Source organism: Mustela lutreola, chromosome 4 (genome assembly GCF_030435805.1).
Source record: "Mustela lutreola isolate mMusLut2 chromosome 4, mMusLut2.pri, whole genome shotgun sequence".
Taxonomy (NCBI): Eukaryota; Metazoa; Chordata; class Mammalia; order Carnivora; family Mustelidae; genus Mustela; species Mustela lutreola.
In genome coordinates, this window is record NC_081293.1 from 184,181,170 (window position 1) to 184,200,199 (window position 19,030).

General features: G+C 43.2%; 1 protein-coding gene across 1 annotated transcript in view; it reads right to left on the reverse strand.

Moving 5' to 3' along the window:
- Positions 1-10,746, reverse strand: part of SLC35B4 (solute carrier family 35 member B4) — a 36,196-nt gene extending 25,450 nt beyond the window's left edge. The window contains exons 1-2 of the mRNA XM_059171897.1: positions 10,402-10,746; positions 4,506-4,619 (exon numbers count right to left, since the gene is read on the reverse strand). Coding sequence (XP_059027880.1) covers positions 4,506-4,619; positions 10,402-10,478 — 191 coding nt within the window. The 5' untranslated portion in view covers positions 10,479-10,746. The remainder of the gene's footprint in view (positions 1-4,505; positions 4,620-10,401) is intronic.
- Between the last annotated feature and the right edge of the window lie 8,284 nt (positions 10,747-19,030).

Consider the following 19,030-nt stretch of genomic DNA (forward strand, 5'->3'; position numbering starts at 1 on the left):
CAGGTCATGATCCCAGGGTGCTGGGATGGAGCCCCGCATCGGGCTCCCTGCTCAGCAGAGAGCCTGCTTCTCCCTCTCCCTCTGCCTGCCCTTCTGCCTACTTATGCTCTCTATCTCCCTGTCAAAAAAATAATAAAAATCTTAAAAAAAAAAAAAAAAAGAACTGCTTCTTAATTCTTAAAATTGCTGCAAAACCTGTTAAAGCAATAGCAGCCCAACAAATATCCTTAAAGTCTCTTGATAACAGAAGAGCTGAACTAAGTGGTGTCTGAACTAAGCCAAGTTTACCTGTGTGACCCCTAAAACTCAGGTAAGGTCACAGAACAAGTCGCTTGGCTTAAGAAGGTGACTCCTTCTACAGGGTCTTTCTTTGGCTTATTTGATTTTGATTAGCTTGAATCTGGGGGACCATGGCTCTAATGTACACTCCAAATATTGGGATTTATCCCATTTACGTAATGATAATAAACCTCCTTTTTGAAAGCTTGAGATACATGCAACAATGCATCAAGCAAATGCTCTCCCTAAGACAGGAACATTTACAGAACAGAGAAAATAACCCACTTAAGAGGAGTGTGAATCTGAGGCTGTGACCTACAAATACCAGAGGTTAAGCAAAAAGGTCATGATCTATGGATACCAGACAAAGGAACGACAAAAACTTCGAAAACTTCCGAGCAGTAAGGGAGAGTGGTGCTAAGACCAAAAATGTTTATCACATCTCTCAGTTAAGCTGAGAGTCTGATCAAAAGGGGGTAACTGCTCAAAAGAAAACCACAGGCCCAAAATGGTGCCACTAAGTTTAAGGACCCAAGTCAGTAAACCAAGACTTAACTCCTTACCCAAGTGCAATTTCAACCAATTCCCCCCTCCCTGGAATGTCATCTTTATCCAGTCAACATAGAACTCCTTGGTCAATACTAGGGAATTTTCTGATAAGCACCCCCACCCCCTTCGCGGCTTCTGCTCTCCTTTTAAGGCAACCTTGCCTAAACAATGCATATTTGGCTAATAAATTCCTTCCTGCTTTTTTTAATGCCCTCTACCTTTAAAAGTCTTTCCTTTCTTTAGCTCAATAGAGCTCCCCTCTTCTTGCTAGATGGGATACTGATTCATGAATCATTTAATGAAACCATTAGATCTTCAAATTTACTCAGCTGAATTTTTTTTTTTAACACTGAGAACAGCTATTTCACAGATTCTAAAATATTACTGGTGACTTCACAAGGTTTCTTGCCAAATTTTCTTAGTCTTCTCTTGAAACAATGCCATCTGGAGACAGAGTTCATCCAGGTCTTTTAGGATAATGAATTCCAACTATTCCACCTTGCTGGCTACGCAGCATGGCCTAGAAATTGCTTCTGGGAATGAATGACATCCCCATGATGTCAAGGTTTTGCCTGCAGCTTCACAGATAGAAACTAAAACAGCCAGTTCTACAGGACACACATGGAGGTATGATTGTTAGGGCAAGATCCCGGGGAGCCTGAAAGGGCAGGTTAGGGAGCTGGGTTTCCCTCAGAACCTACTCGTGACCCCTGAGTGCCTGTGAGGGGGGGTGTCACAAGACAATAGTAGGAAGTCGAAATACAGGTACGGAGGGGTGGGAAGCAAGAGGCCAGCCAGTTAGGGCACCATTATAAAAGTTAATGGTGAGAATGAATGCATTCCTGAACTGTGCTAGTGGCAGCCTCAATGGAAAGACATAATGGCGCGGGGTGGGGGTGGGGGAGAGGGTCAGAGGAATTAAACATGTGGGGGATCCTTGTCTCACCACACGGTCTTGATGACCACAGTTTTGTAATACAGCTTGAAATCTGGAATTGTGATGCCTCCAGTTTCGTTTCTCTTTTTCCAGATTGCTTGGTCTATTAGGGACACAAAGATCAATGGGACAGAAAAGAGAACCCAGAAAGGGACCCACAACTGTATGATCAACTAATATTCAACAAAGCAGGAAAAAATATTCAGTGGGGAAAAAGTCTCTTCAACAAATGGTGCTGGGGAAACTGGACAGTGATGTGCAGAAGAATGAACCTGGACCATTTCCTTACACCATACACAAAAATAAATTCAAAGTGGATGAAAGACCTAAATGTGAGACAGAAAGCCATCAAAATCTAGAGGAGAACATAGGCAATAAACCTCTCTGACCTTGGCCACAGCAACTTCTTACTAGACACGTCACCAGAGGCAAGGGAAACAAAAGCAAAAATGAACTATTGGGACTTCATCAGGATAAAAAGCTTCTGCACAAGGGGCGCGTGGGTGGCTCAATCATTAGGTGTCTGCCTTCAGCTCAGGTCATGATCCCAGGGGCCTGGGATTGAGCCCCATATCAGGTTCCCTGCTCAGTGGGGAGTCTGCCTTTTCCTCTCCTATCCTCCTGTTTGTATTCTGTCTCTCCCTGTGTTTCTCTCTGTCAAATAAATAAAATCTTAAAAAACAAAACAAAAAAAACTTCTGCACAGCAAAGGAAACATTCAACAAAACTAAAAGGCAGCCTAGAAGATATCTCCAAGTGACATATCTGATAAAGGCTTAGTATCCCAAATCTATAAAGAACTTATCAAACTCAATGTACAAAAAAACCCCAAACAACCCAGTTAAGAAATGGGCAGAAAAATAGACACTTTTCTTAAGAATACATCCAGATGCCAACAGACACATAAGGAGATGCTCAACATCATTATCGAGGAAATACCAATCAAAACCATGATGAGATACCACCTCACACCTGTCAGAATGGCTAAAATTAACAACGCAAGAAAGAACAGGTGTTGGATATGGAGAAAGGGAAGCCTCTTGCACTGTTGGTGGAACTGCAAACTGGTGTAGTTACTCTGGAGAACAATACTAAGGCTCCTCAAAAACTTAAACATAGAAATACCCTACTATCCAGCAATTGTACTAAAGGTATTTACCCAAAGGATAAAAAAATACAGATGTGAAGGGGTAAATGCACCCCGATGTTTAGAGTAGCATTATCAACAAGAGCCAAATTACAGAGAGAACCCAAGTGTCCATGAACTTATGAATGAATAAAGAAGATGTGGCATATATATATATGTACAAGGGACTTGGCCATTAGGAAGAATGAAATCTTAGCATGTGCAACCACGTGGACAGAGCTAGTGTATTATACTAAGTGAAATAAATCAGCTAAAGAAATATAAATACCATTCGATCTCACTTATATATGGAATTTAAGAAACAAAACAGATGAACATATAGGAAGGGGGAAAAAAAGAGAGAGGGAAACAAACCACAGGAGACTCTTAACAACAGAGAGCAAACTGAGGGGTGATGGAGGGAGGTGGGTAGGGGATGGATAGATGGGTCGGGGATGGATAGATGGGTCATGGGCATTGAGGAGGGCACTTGTGATGAGTGCTGGGTGTTTCATATAAGTGATGACTCATTAAATCCACTCCAATATTGCACCATATGTTAACTAACTGAAGTTTCAATAAAAATTTGAAAATAGGATAAAATAAAACAATAGAAAGATTTAAAAAAAAAAATTGTGGGGGTGTCTACCATGATGTAAATGCTGGTCTAGGGAATGAAGGTTTTATGTAGATACTAAAGCCAATGAAAAAAACCACCTACTCAGAATACTTAGCAACACGTTGGGAAATTTAAAAGCGCAATATTAATAACAAAATTCAACCACATTTTCTATAGCAGGCTATTCGGGAATGTTGCAAAAGAACAACCACCACGAGCCTTGACCTGCCCTTGGATACATTGACATCGGAAAATCCCTATCAACAGGATTACATGACCTGATCTTACTACACTCTTGCAAGGGGATGCATTATACTTTTATTTCCAGTCCGTCTGGGCAAGAATACTGAATTTTCAATACACTGTTGATTAGAACTGTCTTGTTTTCTCTTTGGCCCCCTGAGTACAGTTATGCAAATCTGGACTAATGCGTGGAGGTCTGGAATCAACAATTTTGCCTTGGCTTGCCACTCACTTCGTTTTAATTGGGAGGAAATGCCCACAACGTAAAATCAACCATGTGAAAGTGAACAGTTAGGTGGCACTTAGCGTATCACGAGGCTGTACAAGCACCACTTCTGGTTATTCCCCAAACCCATTCATTTTTAAAAAGGACCAATAATACCACTCTTAATGTATTGGCTAACTTTACCAACATGAGGCTAGCATACATAACTATTAAAAAACATTGTGGTCACAACACACTAAACCTTTAATCAATCATATATTATACACATACACACATTATTGTTTCCATCGTAATTATTTTGTGTTGTGGTGGGCATTTTATTAGAAAAACAGGCTCCCTGGAATGTCACAACATTTTAAATTCAGAAAATGAATTATCATTATTCTCCTAAAAACTTTAACACAGATCTTACAAGAGGATATCTCATACTCCTCCTTCTACCTAGTTACCAGAAAAGTCCTGAACTTCTTCAAAACAAAACAAAACAAAAATAACAAAGGCTAAAAGAGACTTCAATGTGCCATACCTTATTGGGATAGCTGGCCGCTTCCTTCCCAAATCCGCTTCAAAGAGGAAGCCTTCCACAGCAATAAATAAAAATTGTGCAAATGTCACAATGTTCCCGCATCCTGGGTGCTTCCTGCGTAGTAAAACAAAAAGCTGAGGTAAAGGGCACTAAGACTTGTTATATTAACAGTTCAAAATAACAGGGAGGACCGATTTCTCTTACCCACTGTCCTTTATCTCCGATTTCACATCCCATGGATCACACACGTCTATCAATAGAGCGCACAGAGAAGAAATGTCAAGCGTATTTTACTCTTCCCTAGCTGTACGAGGCCATGAGAAAGAACTCTGATAACTCTCATTCTCAGAACTACAATACAACTTTTCCAGTAAGCAGTGGGTGATTGGTCGTATGTCCTTGGGATACTCACTTCACCTAAAGTGAATCCTGGTCACTTCAGCAGCAAAGCCCCAACACAGAAATGTGCTCTGGTCTCCTGGGATGTTTACACAGCCTCCTGACCAGGAACCACCAAGACTACTGGCAAGAGAAGACATGCACCCATTGCTGGTGACTAGGACATCGTCTCAGAGAAGGTCACCCTGGGGGCAACGACTGGTTCTTGGGCTGGGGAGTTTCATTCTCTTCTTTGAAGTATCAAGCACGGGTATACACATGGCCCATGAACCAGGACAGAATGTATCTGTGGAGGGGTGATTAGGAAAAAAGTGTCTACAGCTAAAGGGTCTTCGGCAGGGGGTAAGGAGAGATAAGAAGCAAGAATGAGGAGAAAAGGCTGAAGAACCCTGCGATCATCGACTGACCCCAGCCCTGAACACAGGTACACTAGGTATTCCACAAACGGTAGAATTTAATCGAACCTCTTCAGTGATCCACGGAAGGGTTGAGCAATCTTCCACAGTGACTGCTGGGCACACATTTAAGAGGCAGAAAGAGTCCTTCTGACCTCCGTCTTGAAACACTGGGAAAACTGGTTACTTAAAATGTTCGTGGTTTGGAGTTTGCCCCTATCAGGTTCTGCTCAGTCACTGGAAGAAGTACCATTTGTCGTTGTTTCCCTGAAACTTTCAGACTTCTCAGTCTTCATATTTTCTCATCTTGCTCAAGGACATTTATTAACCAGAGGCTAGTGATTAGAGGGATGATTATTGTATTATAAATGTACTATTACACTTAATACACTGCTAATTATTAAAAAAACAACCCCATTCTCTACTAGTGGTATTATTAATAAATAGCAATGTCAAGTATACAAGTTCTGAAATATACCCAACGGGGGAAAAGTAGGTTAACTATAAACATAAGCCACTCTTGTGCAGAGCTAGGCTTACCACGTGCAATGCAACTGTTGCTACTCCTTACGCTCTAGTGGCTACAAAGGTGTTCTTGAAAACTACCATTTTGCAGCGACATTTCTTTTAGTATTTATGTTCAAGGGAAAAACACTGCAAGAAGCCATAAACAATCACATAAAACACTGACCTCATTCAAAGAGCTAATCAAAACCATTAGCCTAATGATGAGTGACAGGAGAAGGTACGTTAGCTCTAGCCAGTTCCTGGCACAGTGCTTTTCAACTCCGGCCAGGCTGCTCTTTAGAAACCCACAAGTCAGAGGAGTCCTCCCAGTGCCCAGATCTGCTCAGACTACTGTGGGGATAAGGCCCTAGACCCTGTACTTTTCAAAGGTCTCTGCTTGCTTCTAGGTGCAGCCAGACCTGAGAACCACTGGTGTAGGTCTGGGAGAAGTGCCAGAAGATGTGTGTGGGAGTGTGTGTGCAAACCTACGTAAGATGTGCCAGTGATTCCCATATGCTGTCACAGGGCTGAGAACCACCCGAGATGGTTAAAATTACACCATGACAGGCAGGATCCAGTTCTCTAGAGTGGAAGTTCATTACCCTATCTAAGTCTTGCTTCCTTATCTTGAAAATGCAGAACAGTATTAGTGCCTATCTCACTGGTTTATTATAGAGTAAATAAGCCCGTCCCTGAAAAGCACTTCAAGTGTGCCACAGAGGGGAAAAAGGCAAAGACTAGAACATTAGGACCTTGTGTACTGAAAGGTCTTCAATTAAAGCACAGTAACCCTTTTAAAGACATTCGTCTTGACAAATTTTTCTCAGCTATAAAAGTGTAAGTGATAAATTTTTAATTCTGTAGCGATGATCCCAGGAGAAAATGTAAAGTGCCAACACAAGACTTAGCCCAAATGGGGTTTATCAAGCTTCCTGCTTCCCACCCATTTTTTCTTTACCAAAGGATTAGGCCAATTCAATTAAAGAACCTATCACAGGTAAAGTTAGGTGCTGGCAAGCTCCCAGTGTGAAGGAGACCTGAACCCTTAAGGAAGTGACAAAGTAATGAGTGAGGCAGACAGGAGACTATGAAACAGTAAGAATCCAGTGCCACACGGGGAAGGTAAGACGACCAGCGGTGTCCCATTCATCTTAATGCCTCGCTCTCTGAGCACAGTATCTGGCTTTCACTCTAGCAGCTGAACAAATGTGAGGCTTCCTCTCTGTAAGTCAATATGACCTAAAATATTGTAGGAAAGATAAAAAGAAGTCATTTATTTCTAAAAATGATTCACTTTACAAGTGTATTCCTCACAGGATTTTTTAAAAAGCATAATAATTTTTAATTTTACCTTTATTTTACAGAGGTTATTTTTATGCCTATTTCATTGCTAAAGACACTGAGGGCCACATGGTACTGACTCAGGGAAGTCTCCCAGAGCACAGTGCAAATAAGTGAGGTTTGCAGACTCCCTTGTATTACTGTTTACAGTTCAGTGGTTTTTACTATATTTAGAGTTCTGCAGCTATTACCATTTTAGGGTACTTCCCAAAGACATTTCATACATGTTAGGGTCCCTCTCCGTTGCTCCCTCCCCCATCCCTTGACAACCCTATCCTATTTTGTCTCTATTTCCATAGGATTTTAAAATATCCCTAATGCACTCGCATAATTAAATTTTTTACAAAATCAACTTAGCTTTTGGGGGAACACACTGTTGTATGTCTACCGATAGAACTATTTGTTTTAACTTGAACAACTGATTTTAAACCTTCAATGTAAAAACTTGGATCCTCTTCCCTAAATCACTTGTTTTCTTGAACTTTACTCCTTACAAATTATAATCACCAACTGCAGTATCTCTCACTTGGAATTCTCTTTAGCAAACATTCAAATTTTTACTTCAAAGACAAGCAACTTTGAGTTTTTAAATTTTCTTCTTCCAGATTTAGGAAACTTCCTTACTTGAGTCAACATGATACACTTAATTGTAAAATAAAATAGGGAAAAAAAAGCTTCAGGTTGTTTTCCTGAGGTAGGACACTCACCACCTTGGTGAGTTAGTTGATGTGTGTGCAAACTGTTTCCAAACTCTTTCCGGAGGGAAGTCAAGGCATCCATTCGTGACTTCACGTCTGTTCTGTACAGTGTGTGCTGCTTTTTATTTTATTACAGGTTCCAATTATAGATATAAAAATCAAAAAGAAGAAACCTAGGTTTGTTTTCCAATTTGGGGAAAACGGAGAAAAATGTTTCCTTCTCCCTACAAGTCACTCTAGCATTTCCATTTCTACTAGTGTTCTGCTTGGCACAGTATTAGGGCACATGACGGTCCCAAGGAAGCCATATAAGAAGCAAGTTCCTGCTCTATAAAAATTTATGAGCTTTCCACTGTGATGTCCCAAGATAAAGTAAAAAATTATGAGGAGGCCAAAACTACAAAGGACCTTAAAGACCATCTGGTCCAACCTGCTTTTATTTTATTGGTCTATTAAAGAGTAAGTTGTGAGCTGCCCCAGCAAACCAGGAAAAGGCTGCTCTTCGGTCTGGTGTATACCACTCACTAAGTTAATAACTGTGCCCCTCACCACTTTATGAAAACCTACTGCTCTATGCAAAAAGTCAGATTTACAAAAAAGACAAACGAGGAAGATCTATGTATAAATTTTCAAAGCGTTCTAAATAGAAGCTCCTCTAAGTCACAAAAACATTCCATAAAGTTAGATTTATCCACAACTTTTCAGGAGTAGCTTATAATACAACGTTTACCCGCACCGAAACCGAAGTTGTCAGAGACAAGAGGAAGTCAGTGTGGGGCACCTGGGTCCTGCGATCAAGTGCTGTGTCCCACTCCCTGCTCAGCGCAACCCTCTTCTCCCTCACCACCCCTCCCTCGCTCTCGCTATCTCTATCAAATAAATAAATAAATACTCTTTAAAAAAAAAAAAAAAAAGGAAGTCAGTGTGCTTCAGGCGCTTTGCATGTGCATTTCATTAAACTCTTCAAAACCCTGTGAAGCTGGTAGAGCCTTTCCCAGTTCAAAGAACAGACTCAGGAGATCAAGTAATTCACACTTAGTAATGAGGGCCCTCAGGTGATCGCATATCATGATGCCATATAGCCTTTGGCAGGATTTAATTTAATGGCACATTCAACACAAGTTTTTATTATATTTATATATATTTATAATACAGTATATTATTCTCTCATTATTCCATGGCTGGCCTGATTTTTTTTCACTTTTTTAGTATTTTTAAATCTATTTCCCAAATGACCTTCCTTGGACGTATACCAGACTGACAAGTGGGTACATTTTTTCTTTTTTTAATTTTTAAACCTCTCTCCAACTATGCCCAAAATAAGTGACAGATCTTTATCAACACTTTCTGCATAAGATTTCAAGCTCTGCAACAGCAAAAATTAACCCAAACCTTAAATAGATTGCTTTAGAATGACTAATCAATGGTATCATGGAAACTAAATACATTTCGAGCTCACCTCCAGGTGAGGCACTGACCAAAATTCCGTGGGCTGCTTAAGTTCAAAAACAACAGGGAGATTGCAAAAGGTACTAGAGTAGAATACAGGTATCTTGCATTCTAGTTTGGGCTCTGCTACCTACAAGTAGTAGAAGACCGTCTGACTTCTTGAGCCCTGTTTCATTTTCAGCAAAAGAGATAGTAACTCCTGACCTGTTTGGTTCACAAGATTGTTCTGATGGTCAGTGGAGATGTGTAGATTCAGATATATGGCCCTAGAGAACACCACACATTGTTTATTCTTCAGACAGAAAAGGGAACCCAACGCGGCTAAAGGAGAAGGAGGACCGAACCAAGACTTGAGATTTTTGGTCCTGGACCTTTCCTAGTCCACCTGTCGTGTCTTCTGTAACAACAGCTCCTATCCACTGAACTTTGCACGTTGCTCAACATTATTTGAGAGCCACCTCAATAAAGCTAACCTAGTTTCCCTTTGGGAAAAAAGTGCCATAATCATTCTTAATTTATAAAGTTACGCCTCCAAATGCACGCTTCTCGATCTAAAGACTGTGATATCTTAAAAGCTGGAATTCCTCCCTCTGGTCAAGGGGGCCGGTCTTTCTGAGTAAGTAAGGCTCCACCGGACTACATCACCGGGAGGTCTGTTTGGGTCAAGCACTCAGAACCATCTCGAAGGCCGAGAAAACACATGCCTGGGGTGGGGGACGGCGGCGGGGGGGGGGGGGGGGGTTAGTTAGTGAAACTTTCTTGGCTGCAAGTGCAAAATCAGACTGCGTTAGAAGTTGCCCCGGTCCGACGTGTGGCATTAACAGGATCGCGGAAAGCGCTGAAGGAGCCCTGGGTTCTGCCACGAGCTCCCCGCCGACCTTGGACCGGTCACGAGAGAAAAGCTCTGCAGGCTGCAATCCCGCCGCGTGGGGAAAGCGGGTGAGGACAGCAGGACCCCCGGCGCTCCCCTCCGAGGGATGCAACCTGGAGGGCGGGAGAGCGGGCGGCTCGCGGGGCCACGGAGCAACCGTCTCCGCCGGGTCCCAGGCCGTCCCGGCGCGGCCCCGCGCGCTGCGAGCAGGGGTGCGGCCCGCGGAGGTCACTCACCGGGCCAGGAGCTCTAGGAAGATCACATTACTGCAGCAGCCTGCGAACACCAGGCCCACCGCGAAGGCCGGGCGCATGGCCGGAGCGCGGAACGGAGGGCGAGCGCGGAGGCGAGGCGCCCGCTTACACCGCCTCCCCAAGAAGCCGGGCCGCTGAGTCCGCCGCGGCACAGATCATTCCCTCCGTGCCGCAGCGCTGCTCTCCTTCGGCAGCGCCGCCGCCGGCTCCCCTTCCCCCGCGGCCTCCACCAACGCAGCCGGCCGAGGATCTGTAGTTCGCAGTCAGCCTGGGCCCCATTCATCCGAGGGGGCGTCCCGGACAGAGCCAGACTACACATCCCAGGATGCTGCGCGCCGTCACGTCAGGCTCTGTGGCCTCCCTCCTCGAGGTTCTTCCGCCAGAGAAGACCGCGGGCCGAGGTGCCCGTCATGCCTCGCGCGGAAAGCGGCCGCTGGGCTTGCTGGGAAATGAAGTTCCGATGCTGTCAATGTGGTTTCCTGGGAGGGCGCCGAAGGCTCAGAAAGGAACTCGTCCGTCGCTGTAACAACAAACTCGTAGCGGACGGCACTAGAACTACAGACCCGTGATGGATTGTCGGCGGTGTTAGCATCTGAAGCAACTGCCCTGAATTGAGTGAAAGTAGAAATCCCTGTGAACTCGCCTGTCCACCTCTTGAAAAGATCATTAGATGCTGGGATAGAATCTTGGCTCAGTCCCTAATCAGCTCCGCTATGTCAGTCAACTTCTATGAGCCTGAGTCTCATCCTTGGTAGAGATGAAAACAGTAATGCCTATCTTACCAGGTTCTGTGGATCTTGTTTAAACGCAAGTTATGGGGCGCCTGAATGGGCTCAGTTGGTTAAGCAATTGCGTTCGGCTCAGGTCATGATCCCGGAGTCCCGGGATTGAGTCCCACATCAGGCTCCCTGCTCAGCACTCCCTGCTTCTCCCCTGACCTCTCTCTCTCTCTCTCATTCTCTCTCTCAAATAAATAAATAATAATAATAATAAAATAAATGCAAGTTATGATTCACTAGAACTGGGCTGTGTCCTGAGATTAGGCATTTCTGGCATGTTCTCAGGTGTCTCTGATGCTACTGGCCCGTGGACCACACTTGGAAGAGCAGATGCCTGTAAAACAGATGACTCTAGAGACCTCTCTATCCCACCTCTCTGACTGGCCAAGGCACTTTGTGTCAGCTAACCTGTCCTTAGTCTCTTCCTTCCTCATAGCCTACGATCCTGCTCAAACTTACCCTAGTTTTTCTTCTGGACACCCAGTATCTTCAAAGAGCAATCTAAATTCATAGTCTTTGCTTTTTACTCTGATCAAGCCAGATTCCGGAAAGTAGTCTCATTCAGATTCCTAACGACCTCTTAACTGTCAAAACCATATACCACATTCACACCCTACTCCATCTTGCGGTGGCTTTTGATAATGAAAGTCTCCATACTCTTGACATTCTCCTCTTTTCTATCTGCTTCTGAGACACGAGTCTCCAGTTTTCTCTCTCTACTTCTCCTATTTTTTTTTCAGTTTTGTTTGTGGGCTTTTCCGCCTCTGCCCCAAGTCTACCAAAGTTCCATTATTTTTCCCTCTTCTTGCTGCCCTAAACCCTTTCTATTGGTGATCTCATCGCTGTAACTTCAACCATCCTAATATGTAACTGTGAGCCTATATGTGTATAAATGTCATGTATGGCCCCAATTTCCTGTGTGCCTTAAATAAAACTTCCAACTGCGTATCTGACTCCTTCAGCATTATATCCTTGTAACCCCTTCAGTTTAAGCATCTACACAGCTCATCTATCCTTCCATATATGCTCTTGGGTTTGTTTGTTTGTTTTCAGATTTTAATTATTTGAGAGAGAGAGTGAGTGAGTGAGCATGAGCAGGGAGAGGGGCAGAGAGAGAGGGAGAAGCTCCTTGCTGAACAGGAATCCCAATGAGGGGCTCAATCCCAGGACATTGGGATCATGACCTGAGCCAAAGACAGGCACTTAACCAACTGAATCACCCAGACGCCCCACTAGGCTCTAATTTCTATTAAGGACATTATCTACCACCTATTCTCTTTGGGCAGAAACCTGAAAGATTTCCAGTCTTCCTCTCCTTCCCACCACATAATTATTTGATCTTGATACCCTGTCAAGTATGCCTCACAAGTATCTCTACATTCTAGCCTCTCCGTCAACATATCCTCCTGTGAAAGCCTCTGAACATGTCTTGGTACCTTCAACATCTGCCTTCTTCAAATCTTCCTCCATGCTGTCTCCAGACTGTGATTTTTTTTAAAGAATTAATTTATTTATTTGTCAGAGAAAGAGAGAGAGAGAATGAACACCAGCAGGCACAGGGGTAGGCAGAGGCAGAGAGAGAAAGCTCCCTGTTGAGCAAGGACCCAATGTGGGACTTGATCCTGGACCCCAGGATCATGACCTAAGCCGAAGGCAGTGGTTTAACCTACTGAGCCTACTGAGGATGGAGACATCCCTCCAGACTGTGTTTCTAAAGACAAACTCATACTCTCTCTGTCATATTTCTATACCAAAGTATCTGGTCTACTTGTCTAGTACTGCGTAAGAGACCACTCTGAAGAGTCATGATTCAAAATATAGTGTAGATCCAAAAAAGAAAATCTTTCTTACAGTTCTTTATGTCATACACATTCAACACAGAGTGAGTCCATTCTCCACTGGGGTTTCTGACACAGTTGTGTTCAGATGTCAGGTGAGGTTAGAGTCACCTGAACGCTTGACTGGGCAGAGGGACAACCCTCTCCACATAGTCTCTCTTAGGCATGGTGCTTTCTCACAGATGCTGTGGACTCAGGCAAGTTGGACTTCTTATATGATGACTGACACCCCAAGAACAAGTTTTTCAAGAAATCAAAGCAGAAGCTGCAGTGGCCTCAGAAGTCACACAGTGTCACTTGTACCAAATTCTATGGGTTTCATTGATTTCTCCGTGAAAGAGAACTAACATGGGCATCCGTTGGGTATTGGGTGGGAGGGCATCTCTAAAGCCTAGCTATGCAGAATTTCTTTGGCACCTTGTGAAAAATTCACACTTGTAGAAGGTATACAAGCATGGCACAATCAAGCCTCAGTTTCCCTCTGTGGTTCCATCTCCTGCCATTCTTCCCAGTGCTACCCAGACTCTTAGGACATTAAACACTCTGTTTTCTGAGTTTACAGTGAGTTTTAAAATTCACATCTCTGTGCATGCCGTTCTGCCTGCTCAGAATACCCCCCTTTCTCCTGCTCAACCTTTTATGGAAGTGGAGGATGGTGGAGTGGGTAGATACATCCTCACTGTGCAGAGGGAAGGTCTCCTCTCAGATCTGCCCCCTTCCTGTGTGTAGCTTTTCAATACACCATTCCTGGTTCCCTCTTCTATCTGTAGCACCCCATCCACACCACCTGAACAAATCCATGAAGCATGTTGTGTTGTAGTTGTCATTTTCATGTCTGTCTCCCCTGGAGACCACGCCCCTTTGTGGACAGAACCAATACTAACGAATTCATCTCTTGATTCTTAGCATCATATGATACACACTATGCACATATATTTTTTGTTGAATGAATGCGCTTTCCTTTATTAATGGAGTCAAATAATTTGTACCTCATCAATTCAATAAATATGTGTGTTTCATTAAATACTTTTATTAAATATTACATATTTTCAGCATGACTAATTTTTAAACATCAAACATGTAAACATCAAAAAGGCACTGCTCAATTAATTTGCATAAATGATCATCTGTATAACCAAGACCCTGGCCAAGAAACAGAACATTACCAGCATCCCAGAAGCTCTTTGTTTCTCCTCCTAATCACTAATCCCCTCTAGGAATAACCACTTTTCTTTCTTTCTAGCCCCAGAATTTGTTTTGCCTGTTTTGGGACTTCACATAAATGGAATCATACAGCATATTTTCTTTTGTTTCTGCTTCTTTCACTCAACATTCTGTTTCTGTTTGTTTGTGTTTTCACATATATTTGTAGTTCATTTATTCCAGTCACTCTCCAGCATTCCTTTCCATGAATATACCACAAATTATTTCTCTCTTCTGCTGGTAATGGGCATTTTGGCTGTTATGAATAGTGCTACTCTGGAATTTGTTATACATTACTTCTAGTAAACTCTTCAGCACACATTTCTGGAGGCTATGAGCACATTCAACAAGGTCTAGTCAAGAAACAGAAATCACACAGTAATGAATGGGGAAAGTTTAAGATAGAATTACAAACTAGTAACAGAGACTTCATTACTATAAGGAGTTAAGAAACTCCCAAGATTATACAAATAGCAGATATGAGAAGTAGCTACTCCCTAGGACCTACGCAGGTAACCCAAGGAAGGAACAAATCTGGAAGAGGGCCTTCTTGAGAGCCAAATTAAGATTCAGGGCTTACTGGAAAGAGTATGGTTAGGGCCCTCTGGCCAGCAGAGACATTCCGTCAGCGGCTGATCAAATTTGCTGTGACTCATCCTCTGGGGTCCATCTGGGTCGCTGGCCAACCCATCAGGAAGCTTCTTGGGGATATTGTACTTTCTAGGAAGTTGGCTGGGGTCTGGCAGAACTCTCTAGTAACCATCTGTAAGGGTGCTGCTAAATTCCCCGAGATGAGGGCCATGGAGTATCCCTTGGGCTGCAGGAACAAGAAGAGGGGACAACACCAGAACCAGGAAGACAGACCACCTCCTCCCGCTCTGCTCCCAGAGCACCCCCTGTGACAAAGCTCCCCATTGGGTCACCTGGCAGAGGACAGATGTCCACAGGATCAAGCTCCAGGCCCTGCCCCTGCGAAGCCAGGAAGAGGGAATATGGAGCTGAGAGGCTGTAAATCAACAACTGGGACATCCTAGTTTTAGGTGGGGGTCTTGGGGGTCATTTCATCTTCAATATTTTCATTGTTTCATCGTAAAACCAGAGGTATGCAGTGGAGGCAAGCCTACATCTCCCAGAATTTTTCTTCTCTTTTCCCCCTGAGTTCAAAATTCTAGCATCCTTGAGTGAATAGGATTTCTTCGACAGCAGCCGGGCTCAATGAGTCCAACCTTCGTACAACCCCCTTCCCTGGTGAAGAAGGACCTATCACTTTGGGAATGTTCATCATCTCTGCCCGCTTGATTGTCAGCAGGAAGCGCTGTCAAGATTGTTTTAAAAACCATTTTTGCTTCTAGTTCCAGCCACTCAGACATATTTTGAATCACTTATAAAATCCACTTAACCAAGTTGTTGACAAAAAAATTAAGTATGATGACTCCTGTGGGATACTGCTTGACAAGTGTCCTCAAGTTGATCATCCTACAGAGATTTGTCACTTGATTTTTTTTTTAAACCTATTTTCCATATGTACTACATGAGGATGATTTTCTTCTCTCTATATCACATAAATCTTGAGATGCTTGGAGCTGTGTCCTGGAAAGACACACTATAAATATGCTTCAGGTATTATTTATAAAGTCAAAATATTTCTGTTGCTTGTTTCAGAGGTCAGATTCAAGCAATGCCCCAGCGTGTTGATAGATTTAGGCACTCTAGCTTCTTCAAGGACGTTATTCAAGGACAGATTTTCTTTCTCAGAGCACTGCATTAAGACGCATAGAGTTTTGGAGTTCGGGCTAGGAAGGCAATCTTCCCGACCGGAATGCTAGTGGCAAAGGTTGAGGACTTTGTCTTATTCGCCGTAGTATCCTCTACATCTAGATAGGTCGGGCTTAAAGCAGATGTTTAGTTAGTAAAGGAAGGAAGGAAGATAGGAGGAAAGAAAAAAAGGAATGGAGGATGGAGCGACAGAAAAGGCAGGGCGGATGGACGGGAGAAGGAAGGGTCTTTAGTAAAACTAGCTCCTTTTAAGGGAATTCTTTCTTTCTTTCTTTCTTTCTTTCTTTCTTTCTTTCTTTCTTTCTTTCTTTCTTTCTTTCTTTTTAACAGATGATTTATTTGTCAGAGAGAGAGAGAGAGAGCGCGCAGGGCAGGCAGAGGGAGAAGCAGGCACCCCGCTGAGCAGGGAGCCCGATGGGGGACTCGATCCCAGGATCCTGGGATCATGACCTGAGCCGAAGACAGATACTTAACCGACTGAGCCACCCAGCCATCCCTTTAAGCGACTCTTAAAATTTTTTTTATAAACATATCATGTATTAGTAGCCCCAGGGGTACAGGTCTGTGAATCGCCAGGCTTACACACTTTGCAGCACTCACCATAGCACACACCCTCCCCAATGTCCATAACCCCACCCCTCTCCCTACCCCATCCCCATGGCAACCCTCAGGTTGTTTTGGGAGATTTAGAGTCTCTTATGGTTTGTCTCCCTCCCGATCCCATCTTGTTTCAGTTTTTCCTTCCCTACCCCCCAAGTCCCCCCCACTTTGCCTCTCAAGTCCCCTTTAGGGGACTCATACACAAACAGGAAAGGGGCTGAAAGTACTATGAAGCGCCAGTCCTCAGTGTCTAGGGCCGTGGGCCAGCTCAGGATGGCAGGAATCTGATGACCCGTGTGCTTTGCAGTTTCCTCCTTCATTTCTATTTAAGTCGGTATTTATTAAATTGTATTATTGCATTGAGGCTGATAATCTAACCATGAGGAAAAGACACTGTTATACCACTTCGACTAAACATGATAGCAGAGAACCAAGTTCTCTACACAGTGTGGCATGTCTCAGAGTCATGCACCATGCTTTCCTCCTCTCCCAGCCCAACCCGGAATGACAGAGAAGATTTTAAGGGAAGGAAACTGACCCGTGGGATCATTTAATTTCAATTTCCCTACATGGGTTCTGTTCCCTTTTGCCCAACTGAGGTATTAAGTGCGTGTGACGTTGTCACTAACCCACGTCCTGAAACATGCTTTGATCTGTTCCGGGAGGCAGGGGGCAGGGAGGGAGGGAGGGAAGACAGCACATCACGTGGTCTGACAGTTTCAGCCCAGGAACGCTTCCACACGTAACTCATCAACCCCTCCATCAATTATGTAAGGTAGACAGGGAGTGTTATACCTGGGAGGAAATTTGAGGGTTAAGAAGGTTAAATATATTTTCTAAGGCTCACAAATTTCAATGCATGTGGGGCCAGTGGGTAAGGTATATGTGCCAAACCGATTTTTCAGGTAAATGTGGGAAACTGGCTGCAGAACGTAAGAATTTTATTAAGGAATTAGAAAGTCTGTCCGGATACACTCAAATTCACATTAAAAATTTTTTAGGGGTCCCTGGGTGGCTCAGTTGGTTAAGTATCGCCTTTAGCTCAGGTCATGATCTCCAGGTCCTGGGATCGAGCCCTGCATCAGGCTCTCTGCTCAGCAGGGAACCTGCTTCCCCCCCTCTCTCTGCCTGCCTCTCTGCCTACTTTTGATCTCTCTCTCTCTCTGTCAAATAAAATCTTTAAAAAATTTTTAAATTGTTTAATGTACACATAACATAAAATTTACCATTTTAATCCTTTTTAAGTGTACAGTTTGGTGGTATTAAATACATTTACACGGCTGTACAACCAACACCACCATCCATTCCCACAGCTCTTTCAATCTTGCAAAACTGAAACCCAGGACCCTTTGAACCCTATTCTTCTCTCTCCCCAGCCCTTTGCAACCATCTTAATTTTTTGGCTCCATAAATTTGACTAGTAGAATGATAGAAAGTAGAATGATACAGTACTTGTCTTTTTGTGACAGGCTTATTTCACTTAGCGTACTGTCCTCCAGGTTCATTCCTGCTGTAGTATACGTCAGAATTTCCTTCCTTTTTAAAGCTGGATAATATTCCATTGCACGTATCTACCACATTTTTATTCACTCATCTATTAATGGACATATGGTTTACTCTCACCTTCTGGCTATTGGCAATCATGCTGTTATGAACCCAGGTGTGCAAATATCTCTTTGAGACTGTTTTTAATACTTTTGGGTTGGTACCCAGAAGTGGAATTGCTAGATCATTCCACTGGATCATGGTAATTCTATATTTAGTTTTTTTGAAGAATAGTGTACTGTTTCCACAGCAACCACACCATTTTATATTTCCAGCAACAGTGCGCAAGAGTTCTCCATTTATCTCCCCAACTCTTGTTATTTTCTGGGGTTTTGTTTGTTTGTTTGTTTGACAGTAGCCATCGTAATAGATGTGAGGCAGTATCTCATTGTGGTTTAGATTTGCATTTCCCTAATTATTAGTGATGTTGGGCATCTTTTCATGTGCTTATTAGCCACTTACATGTCTTTGGAGAAATGCATACTCCAAGTCCTTTGCACCCACATTTTTAAAGGATGGAACACACCCATCTTTGAGAAAGATTCTCTCTGCAGACTGCTGGCTTATGACCATTGATCATACCCCCAAAGGACGGTGCCAGGACACGGAGGAGAGAGCCCTCACTTGACTCCTGCTCAGTTTGTACCACCATTTTGCCCCAACACCATGCTCCCTTTGGGATTGGTGGAACTTTTTTCTTTTTCTTTTTCTTTTTCTTTTTTTTTTTTTTTTTACTTTTTCTTCATTTAAAATTTTGTTTGCAGATTTGTTTTTGAATTTGTAATACAAAAAAATTTACCAGTGTAAAATAATTTCCCTTCCTCTCCTAAACTCCAGTCACCCAGTATCCCTGCTTTGAGACCACCATTG